At 40.6% G+C, this 21,838-nt stretch overlaps 1 protein-coding gene across 1 annotated transcript in view; it reads left to right on the forward strand.

The window, feature by feature from the left end:
* Positions 1–21,838, forward strand: part of KIAA1217 (KIAA1217 ortholog) — a 536,845-nt gene that overhangs the window by 381,139 nt on the left and 133,868 nt on the right. The window contains exon 3 of the mRNA XM_027847866.1: positions 1,189–1,387. Coding sequence (XP_027703667.1) covers positions 1,189–1,387 — 199 coding nt within the window. The remainder of the gene's footprint in view (positions 1–1,188; positions 1,388–21,838) is intronic.

Consider the following 21,838-nt stretch of genomic DNA (forward strand, 5'->3'; position numbering starts at 1 on the left):
GCCAATGGATTTTGAATTTTTTAAATAAGGGATAAGAGATGGACAACTCATGTGTTCCTCTGGTAACCCTCATCATGCTAAGCTATCTAGAAGGAGGCATTGGGAGCATTAGCTAGAACCCCTGTGGAGGTTTTATAGGAACACATGAACCGGAGTCATATAAGATGAGAAGGTGTGAATGAATGAATGGGTTGCAGTTTCTGTTGCTGGAAGGAATACCCATGTCTTCAAAATCACAAATTCACTAAAGTAATGAAGAGCACCCAGTTCATGGGCTACTTAACTGTATCCTAGCCAGCATTGTTCACAAGTTGTTCATTTGCCTTATCTCTTTGACTACTTTGGAAATTCCCAGAGGGTAGAAGTTAATGTATTCCATTTCTTCTATGCCCTGTGTAGTAGTTTGTAGGTACTGAGTACATTGAAATAGATTGAGTTCTATTGATTGAGCTCATGTGGGCAGCAATTTGATTGATTCTTCCCATTTTTACCCAATCCCTGTGCAACAGACATCATTAAAATTGAGAATCAGCTCCAATATGGCTGTATCTATTTGCAGAGCCTCTCTGTTGATTGACAAGGTGGGTAAGAGAAAGAATAGAGATTTTTTAAAATCTTAGGGGATTTCAGCCACCAAAACTAAATCCCTGCCCAACTGTGCCACTATTTTTCCCTCCTATAATACAACCTTACTGATTTTCAAAGTAATCTCGGTGAAAGACTTAGAAATAGAATGTTGCAGCTTAGCCATAGAAGCGTCTTCCCTTTCCCTGTTAAGGATATGTGTCTGTGCACATTTACGTCTACGTTATAACACCTGTTAACAGTTGTTCAAGTCATAAGGAATGGAATTGCCATACATCTCTCCTATAATATGTCTTAGCCTCAGGTCTTTGTTAGAAATGAAATTTGTGCAGTAGAGGTACAGCAATAAAAATCCTAATGGCATACCCAGGGACAATATGTTTTTAAAAATAACTTTCATAGCAGTCACCTTGACCACACAAAGCCATTCAGATTTCTAAATTCAAAATTTTTGATGGACTTTTCTCCCCCCAACCACAGCCCCAACTTTCTCCCCCCAAATTGATTTTCCAGATTGCCCAGTCTTGATAGTATTGAAAACATTTAAAAGTGTAATAATAGAATGCTATACTTCCCCTTCCCTCCCTTTAATGTCTTTTGCAGACCAGAAGCCCAAAGCTTTCTCAAAGCCCTCAACCGCCCAATTTGGGAGACCAGGCTGAGCATCTGTCAGAGGCATCTGCTGATTCTTTGGAAGCCATGTCAGAGGGAGAGTCACCGACTCCTTTTTCTAGAGGCAGCCGTACACGGGCAAGCCTTCCAGTGGTGAGGTCAACCAACCAGACAAAAGAGAGATCTCTGGGTAAGTATCAGAAATGAGCTTAAGTAACCCTGTGTCATTCTTTACCTGTGTGTATTTTGTATTTTTTTTTTTTTTTGAGCACATGAAGGGCAGTATGGCCTGTTTATCTGAGATCTTTGAAAGACAAAGCCATTGAAAAGGTTGAAATATACATTGAAATATATACCTGTCTCAATGTTAATCTAAAATTGATCTTGATTTGTTAAAAAATATAAGTTACAGACAAATGCAGTACTCTTTTCCCCACTTTAATCTCCTTTTGTTCAAGTTAAGCAGCAAAACGCTGAATTTTCAAATCAAGGATGCATTTTGCATTCATTTTTCTCCGTCAGTGTTATTTACTCAGTGTGGGTCATCCAGGATTCCAGGGGTTTCAGGTTTTGGTGAGTTGTTTGCTCACCTCCTCAGAACTAGACTGCACTGGTTAGCCTATCATTAGACTATGAAAATAATGGTAATGATGATAACCTATGATGATATAGTGCTTTAGGATTTGCAAACTGCTTTCAGCCCTACAACCCTGAGAGGCAGGTAGAATAGTCTAGTATTATTGCTTCCATTTTTCAGATGAGGAAATTAAAGCTCAGAAAGTTTTAATGAATTGTCTACAGTTACACAGCTGTTAAGTGTCAAAGCTGCATTTTGAATTCAGGTCTCTTCTGGCTCAAAGTCCAGTGCTCTTAGCCTAGAGCATACCTATACAGCTGATGAAGGGATAGTGTGAACTAGAAATCTGTAGTGTATCACCATTCTCCTCACTGCCTGTCTCTAAACCATCCTGAAGTTCACAAATTCTACTATAAACTAAACCCTTATCATGAAAACTGAGCCATCTTTTTTAGAGTTGCCTTTGACAGAAAAGTTAATGATTAGAGTGAGGAAGTTATTCTTTTGAATTTCCAGATGATGCTTATTTATAACAAACCATGAGGAATATGTTATCTTCTCTCCTTCAAAAGATAGACCTTTAAGAAAGGGTGGAAACTATTAATCCAATCTTTGTCTGTGAGTTTTCTCCTTCCTGGACCATAGGGTTTGCAAGTAGGATGCTTCTGTGCCCTGTTTTTCCATAGGACTAATCCATCTGCCTAGTCTAACATTACTTCAATAGACTGGGATTGATTCTAATTATTCAACTAGTTCTTTCCTTCTCTTCTCCTCTTTCTCTCATCCGTTTTCTATTTTTACATCACTTCTCTTTTGCTTTATTTTCCTTCCTTCCCTTTTCCCTTCTTTTATTCCTATTTTATTCTTCCCTTCTCCATATTTTATTCATTCTTTCCTTTGACTTTTTCTTTGAGCTTTTTCTCCTCTTCCCTTCCCTTATTGTTCTCCTTCCCGGATTCTTCTTTACCCTGTTTTCCTGTGTTCCACAGGGCTAATCTGCCTAGATCAAGATTACTTGAGTAGAAATTGCATATTGCAATGAGGTGGTATTTGAAATGGAGAGGATATAAGAAAAGGTTTGAATAATCAGAAAGGCTCAAGGCATTGACTATCACTGATGATAGTAGCAGGTATTCTAAAATGTTATAAATTCTTTGCTTAGGGGAGAAACGATATGGTAACTGTACTAATGTATATTGGTCCTGGACAACCATAGCATATTAATTGGCTATAAATGTCATTCGATACTACGTGGAGTTGAATGTGCTAAAGAGCCTGCATTATGTAATTATTTACAATGCCAGTAATACTATGGTCAATATTTGTGGGTCTGTCATTTTGTGTGTAGATATTTTCTAAACCGACAGAAATCACAATCTCTCTGCAACTTAATAGATGGCTTTTGAAAGTTATTGTTGCCAAAAAGTGTATCACCTTGAAACTAACCAGTCCCATCACATTGATGCTAGTGCTGCGATAACACAATCAGAGCATCACTGGACTACTGTTCAAAGGCTTTCTTCTCAGGCAGTCAAAAGACTTTTATTAAGCATCTGCTACGTGCCAGGTACCATGCTAAGTACTAGGGCTATGAAGACAAACATTGAAACAGTCTCTGCTCTCTAGGAGCTCATATTCTTTTAGGGAAAACAACATATGCACGTAGTAGTAAGTGTAGTAGAGGAAAAATAAATGCAAAATAATTTGGAGGAACAGAAATAGCTGGAAGCATTAGGAGAAGCCTTCAGTAATAGATGGCTCTTGAACTAAACTTTGAAGGAAAGCTAAGTGTTCTAAGAGATGTAGGGGAGGAGCACACGCTTTCCACACACAGGGGAGTCTGGAAACAATGTCCTGTATAAGGAAGGGCTATCAGTCCAGTTTGGCTAGGACATGAGGTGTAATAAGCTAACGAGATTGTGTAAGAGGCTGTATTTTATCTAGGAGGTAAAAAAAGTACTTCTGAATGAGGAGGAAAACGTGGTTAGACCCTTAGGAATATCACTCTGGGCATCTGTGCAGAGGATGCAGTAGAGTGGGAAGTGACCAGAAATGGAGAGACCAATGAGGAGGTTATTGCAGTTGTCTGCATGAGAGGAGATAGGAGCCGGACCTAGGGGAGTATCTGTGTGAGTGGAGACTAGGGGACAGAATCAAGAGATACTTGGAAGGCTGAGTCAATACACTTGGCAAACTTGGTTATGGAGAGTGAGAAAGAGTGAAGAGTCAGGGATGACTCCAAGGTGACAAACCTAGATTGGAAGGATAGTGGATGCCTGTGACACAGACAGAGAAGTGAAGAAGAGGGGTCGATTTCAGGGGGAAAATAGTTTGATTTTGAACATATGGAGTTTGAGATGCCTGTGGGATATTTGGTTGGAAATGTCCAATAGGCTGATAGTGATATGAAACTGGAGCTCAGGAGAGAAAGGTCTGGAGATTTATACATACAAAAAACACACATACACACATATATATATGCATGCATACATGCATATACACACACATATATATGTGTACGTGCATACATACATATACACGTGCGTATATGTACGTGGGCAGAGTGCTTTAAATACATTTATGCTGTTTTGAAAATTCTTTTCTCCCAGATCCATTAACCACTTTTTTAAATCAACTAAGTAATCTAGGATTAACATTAAGTTGTAAATACATGTGTGTGTCTCAGAGTCATCTGCATAGTGATTATAATTCCAGGGGAGCTAATGAAATCACAGAAAGAAAAAAGACCATATAGTACAGAGAAATTAAATGGGTCCAGGACAGATCTGTGGGGGACATCTACCACTAGAGAGTGAAACATAAATGAGACTGAGCAACAGGAAACAGAGGAATAGAATAATGCAGAAAAGGGGCAGCTAGGTGGCGCAGTGGATAGAGCACTGGCCCTGGAGTCAGGAGGACCTGAGTTCAAATCTGGTCTCAGACCAGACCCTTGACATTGACACTTACTAGCTGTGTGACCCTGGGCAAGTCACTTAACCCCAATTGCCTCGGAAAAAAAAAAAAGAAGAAGAAGAATGCAGAAAAGAGTAATGCCTGGAAACATTCCATTGGATTTGGCATTTAAGAGATCATGGGCAACTTTGAAGAGAGCATTTTCAATTGAGTGTTAACATTAGATGCCGGGTTGAAAAATGAGTGAAGGAATAGGAAGTAGATACAATGAGTGTAAATTGCTTTTTCTAAGAGTTTGGCTAATAAGAGGAATGATTTAAGATAGCTTTAGGGGATGGTAGGGTCAAGGGAAGGTTTTTTGTTTAAAGATGAGAAAGACTTGGGCGTATTTATAAGCATCAGGAAAAAAGCCAGGAGAGATTGAAGATTAGAGGGAGAAGGGAGAAGATTGTGGGAGTATCTGCCAGAGTAACCATTATGGGATGGGATCAAGGGTCTAAGTAGAAGCCTTACTTAGCCTTGGCAAGGAGAAAGGCCACCACTCCATCAAAGACTGGAGTAAATGGGGAAATGGGGGATGGCAAAAAGAGGATTAGGGAGAGGTGTCATCTAGGATGTGGCATTAGAGCTCAGCTTTGAAGGAAGCTAAAGATACTAAGAAATAGAGGTGAAGAAGAATAAGGACATTCACAACAGAGGAGATAACTGGTACACAGGCACAGAGACAGGAGCCATGATACTCTAAACAGGAAACAGCAAATAGTCCCATTTGCCTGAAGCGTAAAGTATATAATAAGCCTAGAAGGTAGCCTGGGGGCAGGATGTGAAGAGCCTTCAGGACCAGAGTTGGTATGGCATGTTGGGCAGAAACTGCCAGAGCTCACACTCTGCTGGAATAGCCTTCCAGAACCTCCATGCCAAGACAAGGCACTGAAGAAAGACTTTGGTAGAGAAATTCCACTATTTGCGATTCACTTTTTGATTAAAGTCAAGAATAATTTAATAACATTGACCCATTTAGGGGGAGGATTTTTTTTCCTAATCACAAATTCTTATGGGGTTTGCTTTATATTATTTTTCTTACTAGTCACTTAGTGAATTGTTGATTTGAAAATTGTTGCAAACCATAGCTATCATTTTTCCTACCAGTTTAAAATACATTGTTGATCTATGCCTCTTTTCATACAGTTAATAGTTTAAACTGAATTTAGACTTTTGGGACACCTTGTATATATGCATATAATGCGTATACAGTGTGTAATTGTGAGCATGTATTCAAAATAAATTTAACTTTTCCCAGTTTGATACCAATATTATAGTAAATATCCTGTACTTTATGACACTTTTAACTTTTCGAAGTCCTTTTGCATCTGTTCTCACAGTAACCCTATGAGACTAAGAAAATAGGCATTCTTACGCCCATGTTTAAAGATTTGAGGCAAAAAATAGCAAAGGAACTAACCCAAGGTGACAAGAAGTTGAATTACAGAAGTGAAAGGGATTCAAATGGCCATCTAGTGCTACCCTTACCCCAAAAAAGTATCCTCAGTACAATATACCCAACAGGTAGCCCAGTCTATGCTTAAATATTTCCATTGAGAAAGGACCCACTCTTTCCCAAGGCAGCCTCTTCCATTTTGGGGTCGCTGTAGTTGTTATCCTATCTAGTTATTATCCTATTATCCTGTGTAGTTGGTATCCAGTTATCCTTCCACTCTTTCCATTCTTTACTCCCTGTTCCTCCTTCTAGGGCCAATCAGAATGTCCCTTCCATTTTACAAGGAGATGAAGCCTTCTTCTTCCATATTATAGCCCTCTAGGTTCTCAACCACTATCATGTCCCTCCTTGAATCTTGTCTTCTCAAGGCGAAATGTGCTAGTCCTGAACAGACCGGGGATTAAGTCCTATGATCCCAAGTCCTGACAGGCCCAGTGCCCTTCTATGAGATCAGAGATCCCATAACTCAGCAGCATAATGTAGATTGAAGATACTGCAGAAGGCAAAGACGTAGAAGGAAATGAGGGAGCTACAGGTTTAAAAGATACCCTCTATTCAAGAAAGAAAGAAAGAAGAAAGGAAGAAAAAAGAAAGAAGTAATGAAAGTAATGAAGAAAAGAAAGAAAAGAAAATGAGAAAAAATACTCTCCTCCCACCATATCTGTATAACCCTGGAATTTGTTTTATAAGGGACTCTTTGTGTCAAAGAGAGGTGCTTTCCACACTCTAAAACCAGCTGGCAACCCAGGATTGATTTTAGGAACAAAGCCATGGGGCAGAGAGACTCCATGAGGAGATGGCAGAGCTTATAAAAGCAGTTGCTGAACCTGGCCGGTTTTTCTCACAGGGTTAGGTGAATAAGGGTTTGGTTCCATCGATGCTCACAGTATTTGCAGCTACAGAAGCCTAGGTGTAAGACCCAAACCGTGCCAGGCTCATCGACTAGTTGCAGGTATTCGTTTCTCTTTGGTTGTCTGGAGTGCTTTGCAGCTAGGTGGATTTTACATCTCCCAGAAAAAGAGTTACAAAGATTCCTCCAAAGTCGTCGGAGACTCAGTGACCAGCAAGACGTCAGTCTGTCACTTTCAGTGGTTGTCTTCCTCTGTCAGCAGAGTCTCTTCCTCTGGTGGCTTTCTGTGACCCTGTCCGCTTTTCCATGTGTGAGTTATTCCACCAAGCAGAATAGGAAACAGGAGTTGCAGAAAGCCAGTCCCAAATCTCACCTCCACAGACGTTTGCTTCAACTTGTTTTTAAGAAAATCCTTCTAAGTATAGCTATATTTAACATGCAGAGACTCTTGCTCAGTGGGAAAAAGAGTGCTATCCAGAAAGCCTCCAGGGCACAGGAACAGCTCAATTTCAATGTGGTTCAGTGGCCCCCTACTTCCCCAGAAATGTAGACATGAATTGATTTGTGCATTAGAGACTACAGAATGGAGCTTTACAGAGATTTAACCTCCTAGAAACCTACTGTTAGCTCAGTTTGGAAGTTCAAAATGCCTTTTGTAGTCTGTACAGTATAATTTTATCCTTATCCAGAGAATCTTAATGATGTACCCACATAACCCAAGCACCCCAGTAGAGAATGTCAGAAACCATCCGGTCCACTTGATAATCACAGACAACAGCCCTATAATGAAGCCGAGAGGGAGAAAGCAGATAAGGCCGCTGGATTGGTGTTTGCTTGCTGGGATTGTCTCTCTGACACTTCTTGCTAACAGCCTGAACTGGGGCTGAGTACAGGAAGGAGGTAAAGAGGGGAATGCTTGGAATGTTATGGCATGAGGAGGGACAATTCCCCTTCTTTTCTGGAGGCCCTTCAAACTTGCCATAATTAATACCCAGACACCAAACACAGATTCCTCATGCTGGAGAGATAATTTAGTTCTCTGGACAGGATTGTATAAATTAACTGTGGCAAAATGGGTAAATAGCTCACATTAATATAGAACTTTAACGAATACAGTATGATTTACTTTCATTACCTTATTTGGTCGTTGCAACAACCCTGTGTGGTAAGTACCATAAGTAGTATTATACTCCATTTTGCAGAGGCTCAGAAAGTTTAAGTGACTTTCAGAGGCAAGATCCAGGCTCCAGATTCCCTGCTATTTCTGTCACACCAAGCTACCAGTACTACTGTTACTTATCATATCCCCAGGACTTAACGGTGTCTTTTTAAAAAGTGGATTTTATTTTATTTTTCAATGAACCAGTATTTATTTTTCCCTATTCTCACCCCCCCCACACATACATACACTCACTTGAGAAAAAAATAGGAAAGCAAAAACTTGTCACTCATATGCATGCATAAGCAAGCAAAACAAACTCCCACATTGGCTGTGTTCAAAAATGTCTGTCTCATTCTGTGTATTAGCCCATCACCCTTAGACGGTAGGTGGCATTCTTCACCATTGATATTCTGGAATCTTAGCTGGCCATCGAGATGATTTAAAGTTCTTAAGTTTCAAAATTGTTCATTTCTACAATGTAGTTATTGTATAATTTAACTTCCTGCTTGTGCTCACTTTACTCTGTACCGTACACGTACAAGTCTTCTCAAGTTTCTCTGAAACGCTCCTCTTCATCATTTCTTGTGGCATAATTTGTTGTTTTTGAGTTGTTTCAGTCGAGTCTGACTCTCTGTGACCCCATTTGGGTTTGTCTGTTTTTTAGCAAAGATCCTGGAGTGGTTTGCCATTTCCTTCTCTATCTCATTTTATAAATGAGGAACTGAGGCAAACGGATTTAAGTGGCTTGCCCAGGGTCATACAGGTAGTCAGTGCCTGAAGCCTGATTTGAACTCAGGAAAATCAGTCGGCGTGATTCCAGATCCAGTACTGTATGTGCTATGGCGCCACCTAGCTGCCCTGTGGCACAATAGTTTTCTATTACATTCATATACCATAGTCTCTTCAACCATCCCCTAATAGGTAGGTACCTAGTTTTCAGCTCTATTCCGTCACAAAAAAACACTACTGTAAATATTTTGTACACATCCACATCCACATTTTCCTAATTCCTTGACTCCTGTGTGCTAGCACCTTACTTAGTCAAAGGACATGCACAGTTTAGAAACATTTTGGCCATAGTTCTAAATTGCTTTCCAGAATGGCTAGACCAATCCTCAGCTCCACCAACAATGCCTCAGTAAGATCTTCCATAAATTCACATTATGTAAGTTCGACTTCATATAAAGAATTCTGAAAGAAATATGCATTCCAAAAATAAACAAACAAAAAACCATGTTAGCTTTACTGTATAGTTCTATGTTCTCTCTCTCCGCTCCTGCTCCTCACTAAACACTCCTAGCCTCCTGTGCCACCTCCCCACCAGAAAAAAAACAACTAAACTAAAAAAAAAAACACCCTCCAAGTGAAAGCAGAAAAAATGTAAGCCCCCCCTTCCGCAGGTATTTCTCCTCCCCCATGTCCTTGAACCATCCATGGGTGAGTTCCCCCTTCCTGCTTTCTTCCCTCCTTTTTTTCCCAATGTCCAAAAAAATCGCTTTACTAGAAATCTGTAGAATAATCCACTTATGTGGAGCAAGAACTATCTGTATACCATCCCCCCCACAGCCTCAACATTTGTCATTTTCCTTTTTTGTCAAATTTGTCAATCTGATGGGTATGAGAGCTTTAATTTGCATTTCTCTAATTATCAGTGATTAGTAACATATTTTCATATATCTGTAGGAAGCTTGGATTATATGGCTGTAGCCAGCTTAGATTCATACTAGGTACTTTAATGGATGAATGGATGAATGAATGAATGAGGATTTATTAAGTACTTACTATGTGATGAGCTCTTGGAAGACAAATAGATACACAGGACTATTGTCAAGGAGCTCACACTCTATTTAGGCTGTAACTCTTAACATATATAAGTGTTCAGCTGCAGAGTGGATTGAAAGACCTAGGAGTCCTCGTGGGCGTAGCAGCAGGTGCAATGGCAAGGCCAATGGGTTCTCAAGGTTTACCGGCACATCCACTAATGTGCCTAGGAAATGGAGAGCAAAGGGGAGGGGCACATGGTGAGACCCCGAGGACCTCAGGATGCCGTGGCAGGACAGATAGCAGAGTTCTGTCTTCTAGGATTAGAGTAGGTGACTCTTACTGATGTAAGTAGCCGTGTCTGCTCTGCACTTGATGAATGCTTATTGAATTGAATCGAATCTGGATATCACACTAAGCCACCAGAAATCCATTCTAGGAGTTTTGCAAGTGTGGAAAGCAGGAGAAAGGATGTGTGGAAAGGGAGTGTTATGTAGCATTGCTAAATTTTTAGTGATCCACCGTCTCCTAAGTCTTGTAAATTAATGATGATGATGATAATAATAGTAATAATAGCATTTACAGAGTGCTTTAAAATGTGCAAAGTCCTTTAGAAATTACTCATTTGATCCTCCCAACAACTCTGTGAGGTAAGTGCCATTATTATTTCCATTTTATAGATCAGAAAACTGAGGCAAGCAGAGGCCGAGTGACTTGCCCAGGGTCATATAGCTAGTTAAGTGTCTAAGGGAAATCAGATCTCCCTGACTCTTGGTCCAGCCTTCTATCCACTGTACCTCCTAGTTGCCACATCTTGAACATTTCTGGACTTTTTTCTACGCTCTAACAAATTTTCCTTGGTGTGGTGTACACCAATTCCTTCTCACTCCATCTTTGGTAGTATATAAGAACACAGTGAAAAGCAAATTAGAAACATTTTTCCCAGTAAAATTTGAGTTTATATTGTCAGTGAAAGAAATGGTCTCCTGATAATAAGTTTAGAGCCTTAATGATACAGTAATAATAAGAGAGTTACCTTAATAAGACATCTGTCCAGAATGTGGTCCCTGGTATGGGAAGGTATCCACATGTTCAGCAGTTAGCCTTTGAGAGAACCATACCTACACATTTTTTCCCACCATTGTTTGGCCACTCAAGGGTCTGAAAATGAAGCCTATAGGAAAACGATATCAGCATCCTTCCTGCTCCTGTCGGATTCCTTTGTTGCAAGTTTTCTAATTGAAAATTTTCAAATTAGTAAATTTTAGATTGAAATAAGGCTTTGATCACATGCCGTGGTAGGTCAAAGGGCCTGAGTTCTCTTTTCTATGAGGGACTGACTCCCAAACATCTCCAGAAAGAAAGGACATAAAAAATGGACTAAACTTCAGTAGGAATACATAGGATGGTTTTGCGATCTAGAAGGCACAACATGAAGCTAGCTCTTGCCAGTAAAAGACTCCACCCTTTCCTCCTTTCTGAAGCTGCCTAAGATCAGCTTCTAATAGCAGAACTGGCTACGGCACCTGGCCTGGTGCTTTTAAACTGGCCTTAATACTATGGAGTGGACTGTTAACTGGAAAGAGAATGAAATACCTCTAGGGGGCAGAGCAGGACAGCTCTTGGATATCTGATGAACATGGGTGGCTATTTTCCTGGGGAGAATCTAGTACCTTGGGTTGTATGCCAAGATGCTGGAGGTACAACATACCTCCCAGAAACGAGGCAGTGGTGATGAGATATCAAACGGAGAGCTATGTTCTTGATAACTCCTACTGGATTTCTTTTGCCCCATGGTGTAATTGATAACTTAAGAGTTAGGCAGAGACTTGGGTCCAACCTCACCTTTAATACTTATCAATTTTGTGATCGGGACAAAACACTTTCTCTTTATGAGCCTCAGTTTTCTCATCTGTAAGAACCGAGATTTTGTTGAGTCATTTCAGTCATTTGTGACCCATCATGACTTCATTTTGGGATTTTTCTTGGCAAAGATACTGGAGTGGTTTGCTATTTCCTTCCCCAGCTCATTTTACATATGAAGAACTGAGGCAAACAGGGTGAAATGACTTGTTCAGAGTCATACAGCCAGTAAGTAAGTGTCTAAGGCTGGATTTGAACTCATGAAAAACGAGTCTTCCTGATTCCAAGACTAGTGCTCTATCCACTGTGCCACCTAGCTGCCCCACCCAAATCAAAACAAAACAAAACAAAAAAACTCTGAGATAGTAATGATTATAACAACTATCTCACAGGGTTATTGTGAGGAACTAATGGAGTATTGTCTGTTAAAAGTGCTTTGTAAACTTCATTTAGTGTTACAGAAATGGTCAATGGGATGATAGCAATAATGACATCAAAGGTCATGGGATCCTGAAATTAAGGCAGTCATAAAGAGGGTGTTCTAATGTACTGTTAGCTTTCTGCCTATGTGTGCCACAGCCCTGGGATGAGGGAGAGGGGCCCTTAGCCATTTTCCCAAAGGATTTTTATCTTATACCATGTAACTTTGAGTGCAACCAGAGAAAGACTTGACTGAATGGCATTCTTGACTAGCTCTAGGGTTCTCTAAACTTCAGGCTCTATACAGGGGAAAGACCAGTTTCAGGTGACTAGAATAGCCAATAGATTCTAGTTGTCTGCATCTTATCCTTTTCAACTATCTACCCTTTCTCCAGGTCATTATCTACATAGGTATTCCATATTTTTTTTAATAATAATAGTAAGAATATAGTTTGGTCCAGAGATCAAAAGAAGGTAAAAATATAGTGAGAAAAGGGAACCAACAAGGCCCCCGCAGCTTGACTCTGTCTCTCTAGGCTGCTTGTGATCTGCTCTGGAAGGCATTCTCCCATAAATCTCTCTTCTTCCTATGCCTTATGCACATTGGATTACAGGTCACCCCTTTGGAATGTGAAATGAGATTTCTTTTTGTACTGCAGGTGGGATTGCCTAGTTAAACAACTAGGGTGGGGGGCTTGGATTTTCCAGCACCATTTCAGGAAAAAAAACTAATCCTCCTTCTGAGAAGCATGAAATATCCCCTTCCCTCTGAAGCGCATCCTTGATGCCAAATTTTAATGCCTGGAACCATGGAGCAGCACAGGGGCCAAAAGCTCCCTAACCCCACTAACTGCTATGCTCAGGGTTTTCTGAGGCAACTAGGGAGGAAAGAAAGGGAGAGAGAAAAGGAACCCCACTCACAGTGGCAGATGGCCAACTCTCCAGTGATAGTTCCCCTATACCAATGGACATGTTTCAGCACCCCTAGTAGTGAGGCCGTTTAAATCCAGTGAGATCTCACCAACTCGGATCCAATGCAGGGTGCCTTGGCTAAGGCAGAAGGAAGAAGACACCAAGAAATGTTACCTCAACTGCTTGCTAGGGGAAAGGATTCTGTTTATCATTTTTTCAATTTCTTTGTCTCTGCCCCTGATGCCCTCCTGGAAACCAATTGACTGCAACTGGCTACCTTTGGAAAAGCATGATTCATTGCACACCCATAAATTTACCATTTAAAGGTTTGTTGCCAAGTTAGTTTTAATAATAACTCCCCCTTAAAATTTAATCTTTTATGTGCATCTGATTTTTGCCAGGGTTCCCACCAATTCCTTGGCATGGTCCTGTTTAAGCTAATATGTGCAAGGGTGGAAATAAAAATGTTAAGATCAGCACCTGATCTTGGAGTCCACACCCAGAAGGAATGTTTCCTTTGCCTCCTTGTTCTGGCAGAGGATGCAAGGGGCTGGGAGCAGACATCAGAATCCGGCCTTGGCCAAATTCTAGGTGGAGAAAACAATTACACTGGGGCCCCAGAAAGGTAAAAGCACTGCAAGGTGATAGTGTGGAGTGTCTTTCCAGGCTGAAGGGAGGTAGAGGTCAGTTTTAGTCCATCTTCCTAATCAGATTCCTCACCAGTTAGCTGCAAGATGCTGCTTTGCATTTTGTTCTCTGGCTTCAAAAATAACACCCAAACTTTATAGAGGGCTTGAAGGTATACAAAGCAATCTTCTCACAGCTATGCTGTGAGGCAGGTAATACAGCCCCTATGATTCTCATTTTACAGATTAGGAAACTGAGACACAGAGCAGTTAAGTGATAGCCATTGCTGACTTAAAGAAGTATGTAAACAGAGGCTCCTGGGGACCAAGAAGAATAGAAAGAGTTCTGGAAATGGTGTTGTGGTCCTGGTTTGGTTGGAAGTAATGTTAACAAAGGAATTTTCTGGCACAACACTTGCCTCTTGCCAGCCCTGTAACAGAACAGGTACAACAGGCTGTGCAGCTGCTAAGTGTAAGGACCCAGTTCAGACCCACATCTTCTGAAGCCAAGGCCACATTGCTCTCTCCAGTAGAACACACTGCCTCAGTAGATTGGGAAATTTAATTCACCAAACATTCATCAGGCACCCATGATATACAAAGTATTATGTTGGGGCTGCTAAGATAAATCAGTCATAGAATCTGACCTACATTCTAGTAGGCAAGATAATGCGGGGATACAAATACTTATAATACATATAAGGGTGTGATGGGTGCATAGCTGAGGAAGGGGAGAGGGGACTTTCTGCTGGGAGGATCAGGGAAGGCTTTGTGAAGGAGATGATGCCTTAGCACAGCAGCTAAGCAGCACTTAGCTCCATGCCTGACACGTAGTAGGCATTTAATAAATGTTGATTGGTACCTTAGCTGGGTTTTGAAGGATGGGAATGATTCGACAGATGGAATGAGGAGGGCACAGAGCTGTGTATTTCAGACCTGGGGGATGGCCTAAATATAGATAGTGAGGCAGAAAAAAGTCAGGGAGGATGGTGTTACCCAGTCCTGTCTCCTCTCCTCCTAACTCCCTCCATGGAACACATGCAGAAGCATGGGTTCTGCTGAGGCCTTAAAGGCTGGGCATTAAATATTATGGCTTAGGGTGTTTTTAAAGGACCATTAGGGAGGACATACATGACCTTCCACATGTTCTTCTGTCCAAGGTGGAATGCTGGCCTGGATAGACCAAGAGTCTGATCCACTGTGATGTTTCATATATTCATGTAATGGATAGGAACTGCCTCTCAGTCATGAAAAAGTTCCGCCTCTGAAACATCTAGGCAAGGCAAGTCAGCCAGCATTTATCAAGCCTGTGTGCCAAGTGCATGTAGGGGGACAATGAAAGGCAAATACAGTCCCAACCCTCAAGAGACAACATGCAAACCACCATGTACAAACAAAATAAATACAGGCTATGTTAGAGATGATGAAGAGAGGGAAGGCACTGGCATTAACCAGTCTTTGGGAAGGCTTTTTGTGGAATCCAGGATTCTAGTGGGGACTTGAAGGGGCTAGGGAACTCATTTGGAGGTGGAGACCAGGAAGGAGAGTGTGCCACTCCAGGTGTGGGGGCTGGCCTAGGGACAACCTGCTTTGACGGAGGGTGTTTCTTCATCTATAATGCAGTCATCGATCTGGTTCTTTGTTACTCCTCACTTGAAACATCCTCTCAGGGACCCCAGGATTAGGATCCCTCCCCCACCCTTCCTTATGGAGAAACAATGAAGAGCCGGACTAGTGGTATTTGTCCTCTATCTGCTATGCGTCCCAAGAGCCCAAGGTCCAGGCCCCACCTGATGCCCATTAGTTAGTTTTCTGAAAACATAGCCTTATATCAGGCAAAACAACATGAGGGAGGCAGTTAGCTCCATGGGCATAATGTCATGGTTGTGATGAATGGGGTCTTTGGGAGGGCCAGTGGGGTTTGGAACCTGTGGTCCTTGCCTCTTGGCACTGTTGTGAGGATCAAGTGAGAGAATCTTTATGAAGCCCTTTGCAAATTGTAGAGCGCTCTCTCCATGCCATCTCTTGGGCAGTGACCCTGCTGTAACAAGAATGAGAAAACTGTGTCATCTGGGCTCTGCCTGCAATACTAACTGGGAAATACACTTCCTTCCATTTTCTTTTTTTCCAGGCAAATGAGTTATTCCCTTTTCTCCTGTAGCCTGGACATCAGGACTCGGCCTGTGGGATTTGCTGTGGGTTTTAAATTGCTTTCATCTTGATCTCCCTTGCCCTTGCACAACGCTGCTGTTTGGTTTTTCAGAATTGTAGGGGAAGCTTAAATTGAGGCAGCGATGATTAAAGTCTTTCCATTCTCAGCTGGCAAGTCTCAGAACCCACCCCCAAATTTGGTAAATAAAACGCAGGATGCCTGGGGTCTCATGGACTTAACTTGATCCCTTTAAGACGGGGAAAAAAATAACTGCTGCATTTATAAAAATTCATCTTGAATCCTAACAAGCCTTTAAAAACATGCTGCCACCAACTTTTTCCTTTTTAATTTTTGGAGTGCTAATTGGCTCTCAGATATCAGTGCCTAAATGTCTCCCTGCTCCATTGCAGACTAAAAATGACAAAACTAAACTCATTTCTTTCTCCTTCTTTGCTTTTTCTCCCCTTCCCACTTCTCAAGTTATCTACCACTCATTAGTAATCCCTCTATTTATTTAGAAGCTCACTGTCTGGCATCGGCCTCCATACCCTGAAGATGCAGATGAAGAATGTGGTTCTTCTGTTTAAGGGGCTTTCAGTCAGATGAAAGATACAAAGGAACTAGAAAATATAAGCGAGTGAAATGGAATCCCATGCAAATTTTCAGTACATGTGAACAAGGAAGTAGGATGAGATTAGTTGGGTCAGGAAAGGCTTCTGGGAGATGAATATTTATCTAGTTCGTCAAAGTTTTGATGGACTTGAATTGTCATTGTAAATAACATTTCTTCTTCTCCTGTACATTCTTTTAAAAATATTTTACTGATGCCTTTTAAAAAAAAAACAAAACATTACTATCATTTCCCAGGACCAACTCCACAAGAGAACCCTCCCTTTTAACAAAGTTCACTTAAAACAAAACCAAACCTCATTCTCCTCCTGTATTCTACCATTTCTGTACTGAGAGGAGAGAGCTGTTTGATCCTCAGTTCTCTGGGGTCTATGGCATTGATCTGAATTCTGATTTCCTTTAGTGGTATTTTCCTCTATGTCACTGAGGTCATTGTGTTTGGTCTCATGGTTCTGCTCTATTTTCCAGGCAAAGAGTTGTATTTGATTCTGTCTCTGCCTCTTCCCTTTCCCTCTCTCTCCCCTCCCCTTTCCTCTCTTTCTCCATCTCTCTTTCTCTCCCTTTTTTCTTCCTACTCCTTCCTTCCTTTCTTTTCCCATCTCTCTTGCTTCTTCCTCTCTCTCTCTCTTTCCCTCTCCCATTACCTCCTCTCCCTCTTCCTCTCTACTCCCTCTCACTTTTTGTCTTCTTTTTCCTTTTCTCATTCCTCTTTCTGCCCTCTCTTCTCCCCTTCCTATCCATCTCTCCCTCTTCAGGATATGTAGGCTAATAAGGAATCAGGGATCGAATTGAACAGGACAGAGAGAAGAACAGAGAAAACCAAAATCCTTTTAGCTCTGCTGAAGTACAGGACATAGGCCATAGAGGACATAGGTGTAAGGAAAGTGGCAGATAAAATGAAGGCAGTAGAAATAGCAATGAAGAGATATGGTAGAAATTAGTTTCTGAGGCTGTTGGAACCAAGATTTTGGAAAAGAGACCATTAAGTTTACACTATCTCCGTAATGTATTTGCCTGGGATTTTAGGGGATCACTTGCACTCTTGGAAGAGTCAGTAAAAGCTTCAATGGTCTGCCGCTTTTGGAAACTCTTGTCAAAAGATCTGACATTGTAAAAATATCCTCATTCTCCTATATGAAAGTCATCCTTCCTAGCTAAGCCACTTCCCACGGGCAAACAGGGAGGGCTTTGGCTGCCCATCAGTAAATAATCAGGGCCTCTGGTTTCAGTGGAAGAACACCCACCGACTAGATTAGACATAAATTGTTATGCCTTTGTGGGCTCACCACACGTGTAGTGTCTCATATTTCAGTTCTATTCATTAAATATTAAGAAATAATAGTTATAATAATAGGTAACATTTACATAGCATTTTAAGGTATTCAAAGCACTTTCCATAAATCAACTTATTTGATTCTCACAGGAACCTTGTGGGTGAGGTGTTGTAATTTTCCCCATTTTATGGAAGATTTGTGTAGAGTCACAAACCTGCTAGGTGTCTGACGCAGGATTTTAAGATCTTTCTGAATCTAGGTCCAGTGCTCTATCCACTACCTCCCTGCCTTGATATTATGTGTATATATATAACTAATAATACCAAGACAAGTAAGTCCCATGGCTTTAAGGAGTTTAAATCTAGTTGGGCAATTAAGATGATGATACATGGCCATAATCTAAAATGAGTTCATTGACTAGGAAAGAGATACAAAGAGCTACCAGAAGACCGAGGAAGGGGACATTACTCTTTTTTAGCTGAAGGGACCAGAAAGGATTTCAAGGAAGATTTGATGCCTCGGGCCATCGATCAGTCAACGGGCCTTTATTATGTGTCTGCCATGTACTAGGTACCATGCATATTAGAGTACCTAAACCCTATTTTGTAAGAGTGAGTCTCAGTGGGAAAAAAAAATCAGATGTTTACTCTGTCAAGGCAGAAGATTTTTACAAGCAAATGCAGTTGATTGGTACACCAGAACTCCTATTCAGAAAGCATACAGAGTGTGATGTAACATTAGGCCAGGTATAGCTGGTGAAAATCAATCAGTAAGCCATGACATTGTAGAACAACTTCGTGGCTTTTTCAGAGTTCTCGTCTGTGCCCGTGAAATTGCTCCATTTTAGTTACGCTTACAGAAGACAAATAACCAAGAGTCTCTTGGTTTAAGAAGGATAAGGGTAGGTTAACTATCCATCTTGGTATCAGGTAATGCTAGACCCTCAATCTTTCCCTCTTCCCCCCCAAAAAATACAACCCAAAGTTTTTGATAATAACAATTATGAACAATAATAACACACTTACATAACATTTTTTATTTTTTAAATTTTTTACTCATAGATAATTATGATTATCTCCATTTTACAGATGAAGACATGGATGCTCAGGGAGGTTTAGTGTTTTTTGCATGGTCACATAGGTAGAAAGTGTTGGAGCTGGTATTGGGATCCAGGTCTTCTGGCTGTGTTCTTTCAAACTTTCAAAGGTGATAAGCATTTACCTGCTGCTTAGAGAGTGCAAGCTAAGGTCAGATAACCTCAATGGTGTCTTCTTGGTTCCAATGTATTTTTATTTAATTTGCAATGAATAAACACTTCAGAGCCAGAGGCTTACCAGAGGCTGACTATGCTATTTCATCATGTTAACTGATTTCTTTCTCTGATGCCTCAGAATGCCATGAAAGTGACCCTGGGTTCTTAAAGGCAATGTATGCCAGTGGAGTACAAACTTGGGGAGATCCTACCATAGTGTAAAAAGTCCTGGTATGAGCCTATCCTCAGGCTTTATGTCTAGGGTAAGCCCAAGCTATGTTGTCTTAGACTAGCCAGAGAAGCTTAAAGAGGCTTATCGTAGAGGACTGACCACCAGGTAATGAATTTATTCTGCCCCAACAAACAGTGAAGCCAGTTGAATTAAGTACAGCTTGTAATCTTATCAGGAGAGAGAATTGTCCACATTGATAAAATCCTTGATTTTTAGAGTACTGTAGAACCGATTCATCTGTCTTTTGGTCTGACAGTGTTACCTCATTAATTGAATATATGGATCATGGTGTTGTTCAGAATGTGAAATGTAATAGATTGGATTTTGAGAAAGCTGATAATATCTTTCAGGTGCTCCACAGGATTTTTCTTTTCATTAGAGCATTGAAGATATAGTTTTAAATTCCGTTTGCTCTTAAAATTAATACTTTTAAAGGCCAAAAGGTACTTTGGGGAAAAAATGTGGCTTATTGTTAATCTTTGGAGACACATCTTTTGATTGTGACAGAATTGGTGGTAAATAAGAATTTGTAGATTTTTTGGAATAAGGTCATCCCAGAATACGCTACCACATTCTCAGAATGAAAAGTTTTTCTTCATACCCAGTCAATAAACAGAACAAATGGGAGAAAATGGTAGTTTAAGGCAGACACCGAGTTTACCATACCATTTTATATGTACATACATACACACACATATACATATGTATGTATATATGTATGTATACATATATATACACACACGCGCACGCGCGCGCGCACACACACACACACACACACACATATAGATATCGCTTTGAATCTTAGATTTAGGGCTGGAAGGCGTCTTCGTGGCCATCTAGCCCAAGGGTAAGTGACCAGTCCTAGGTTACTTGAGTATTAATTGGCAACATCAGGATTTGAACCTGGATCCTGATTCTCTCCCCAGCATTCTTTGCACTATGGCCACACTGCCTCAGATATGAAGCTGGTTGGTGAAGAGGCCAGTGTCAGTGGATTGTAGAGTATTTAAATAGGAGTAAGGTATGCTAGGCAGCTCGGTGGATAGAGCACTGGGCTTAGAATCAGGAAGATTCGTCTTCCTGAGTTCAAATCCAGTCTCAGACACTTACTAACAGTGTGAGTCTAGGCAAGTCACTCAGCCCTGCCTGCCTTAGTTTCCTCATCTATAAAATGAGCTGGAAAAGGAAATGGCACACCACTCCAGTGTCTTTGGCAAGAAAATTCCTAAATGGGGTCACAGAGAGTCAGGCACAACTAAAATGACTGAACAACAACAGTAACAAAAAGTGTGAGAAGACTGGAAAGGTAGGAAGGGGCCTGTTTATGGAGGGTTTAAAAAGAGGATTTTGTCCCTGATTCTGGAGGTAAAAGGGAGCCAGTGGAGTTTATAGAGTTGGGAAGTAAAGGTCAGACATGCAATGTGAGTAAATCACTTAGGTGACTGAGTGAAGGATGGACTGGAGTGGGGAGAGACTAGTTCAGAAGGGTGGGAAAAATACTTTGAAGAAGAATGTTTCATGATTTACTGATTACTTTTCTAGGAAATCAGTCTTTACGGTCATGTAAGTTCATATCCCTCACTCCATCTTTATGAGAAAGACAAAGGAGAAAGAAGCTTTCTGACATTGTGGGCTTTCTTCAGGAAACCAGTGATAGGCTGGGTCTTAGGGACAGGACCCATTCTGCCCTATGTCTCCCACCATTTACAATCTACAGTCATAGCTATAGTGTAGTACAGTAAGCAGTGGTCATAATGACTATCCAAAGTTATCAATGGAAGATTAAGCATATTCTGTTTAATAAGGTAGGCAAATAATAAACTTTTAAAGGTTTTCATCAAAAGTATCCAAAATGAAAGAAAGTTAAGTGCTTAAGGAGCTAAAATTGTTACCTGGAAAGTTATCTCATCGATCAGACGTTCCAGACTAAAACAATGACTAAAGCATTGATGTTATTACATTTGACTATTGTTTGATAGAGTAGGGAACAATTTAATCTCATCAGAAACATATCTCCAAATACTATATTAGGGTCATTTTTTCTGCAGAAAGTTTCATGTAGACAGCAAATCTTCTGCCTCATTGTAGGGATGCCTATTTGCCGTACAGAATTTTTTCTCACCTCTTCCCTAACTTACTTTAATTAAAAATTTTAAACAAGCATTTATTTCCTCTTCCTTCCACCTTTCTCCTGTATGAGAAAAGAAAAACAAAAACAAAAATCTTGTAACAAATATCATATTCAAGCATGTGAATGTCAAAAAAAAAATCTGTGTCTCATTCTGCATATTTAATCTTATTGCTTGTCAAGAGGTCAATAGCATTCTTCATCAGTCATTTGGAAGTATTTTTGGCCATTATATTGATCAGAATTCTTAAGTATTTCAAAATTGTCCATTTTATAATGTTTGTTATAGTATGAATTGTTGTCCTGGTTATACTTACTGTTATCCCTTCTACATTGAGGTGGAAAAATGATCTGGATCTGGAAAATTCGCATAAAATTTTTGGCCTTC

The sequence above is a fragment of the Vombatus ursinus genome, unplaced genomic scaffold (assembly GCF_900497805.2).
Source record: "Vombatus ursinus unplaced genomic scaffold, bare-nosed wombat genome assembly UNPS02005459.1, whole genome shotgun sequence".
NCBI classification, from domain to species: domain Eukaryota; kingdom Metazoa; phylum Chordata; class Mammalia; order Diprotodontia; family Vombatidae; genus Vombatus; species Vombatus ursinus.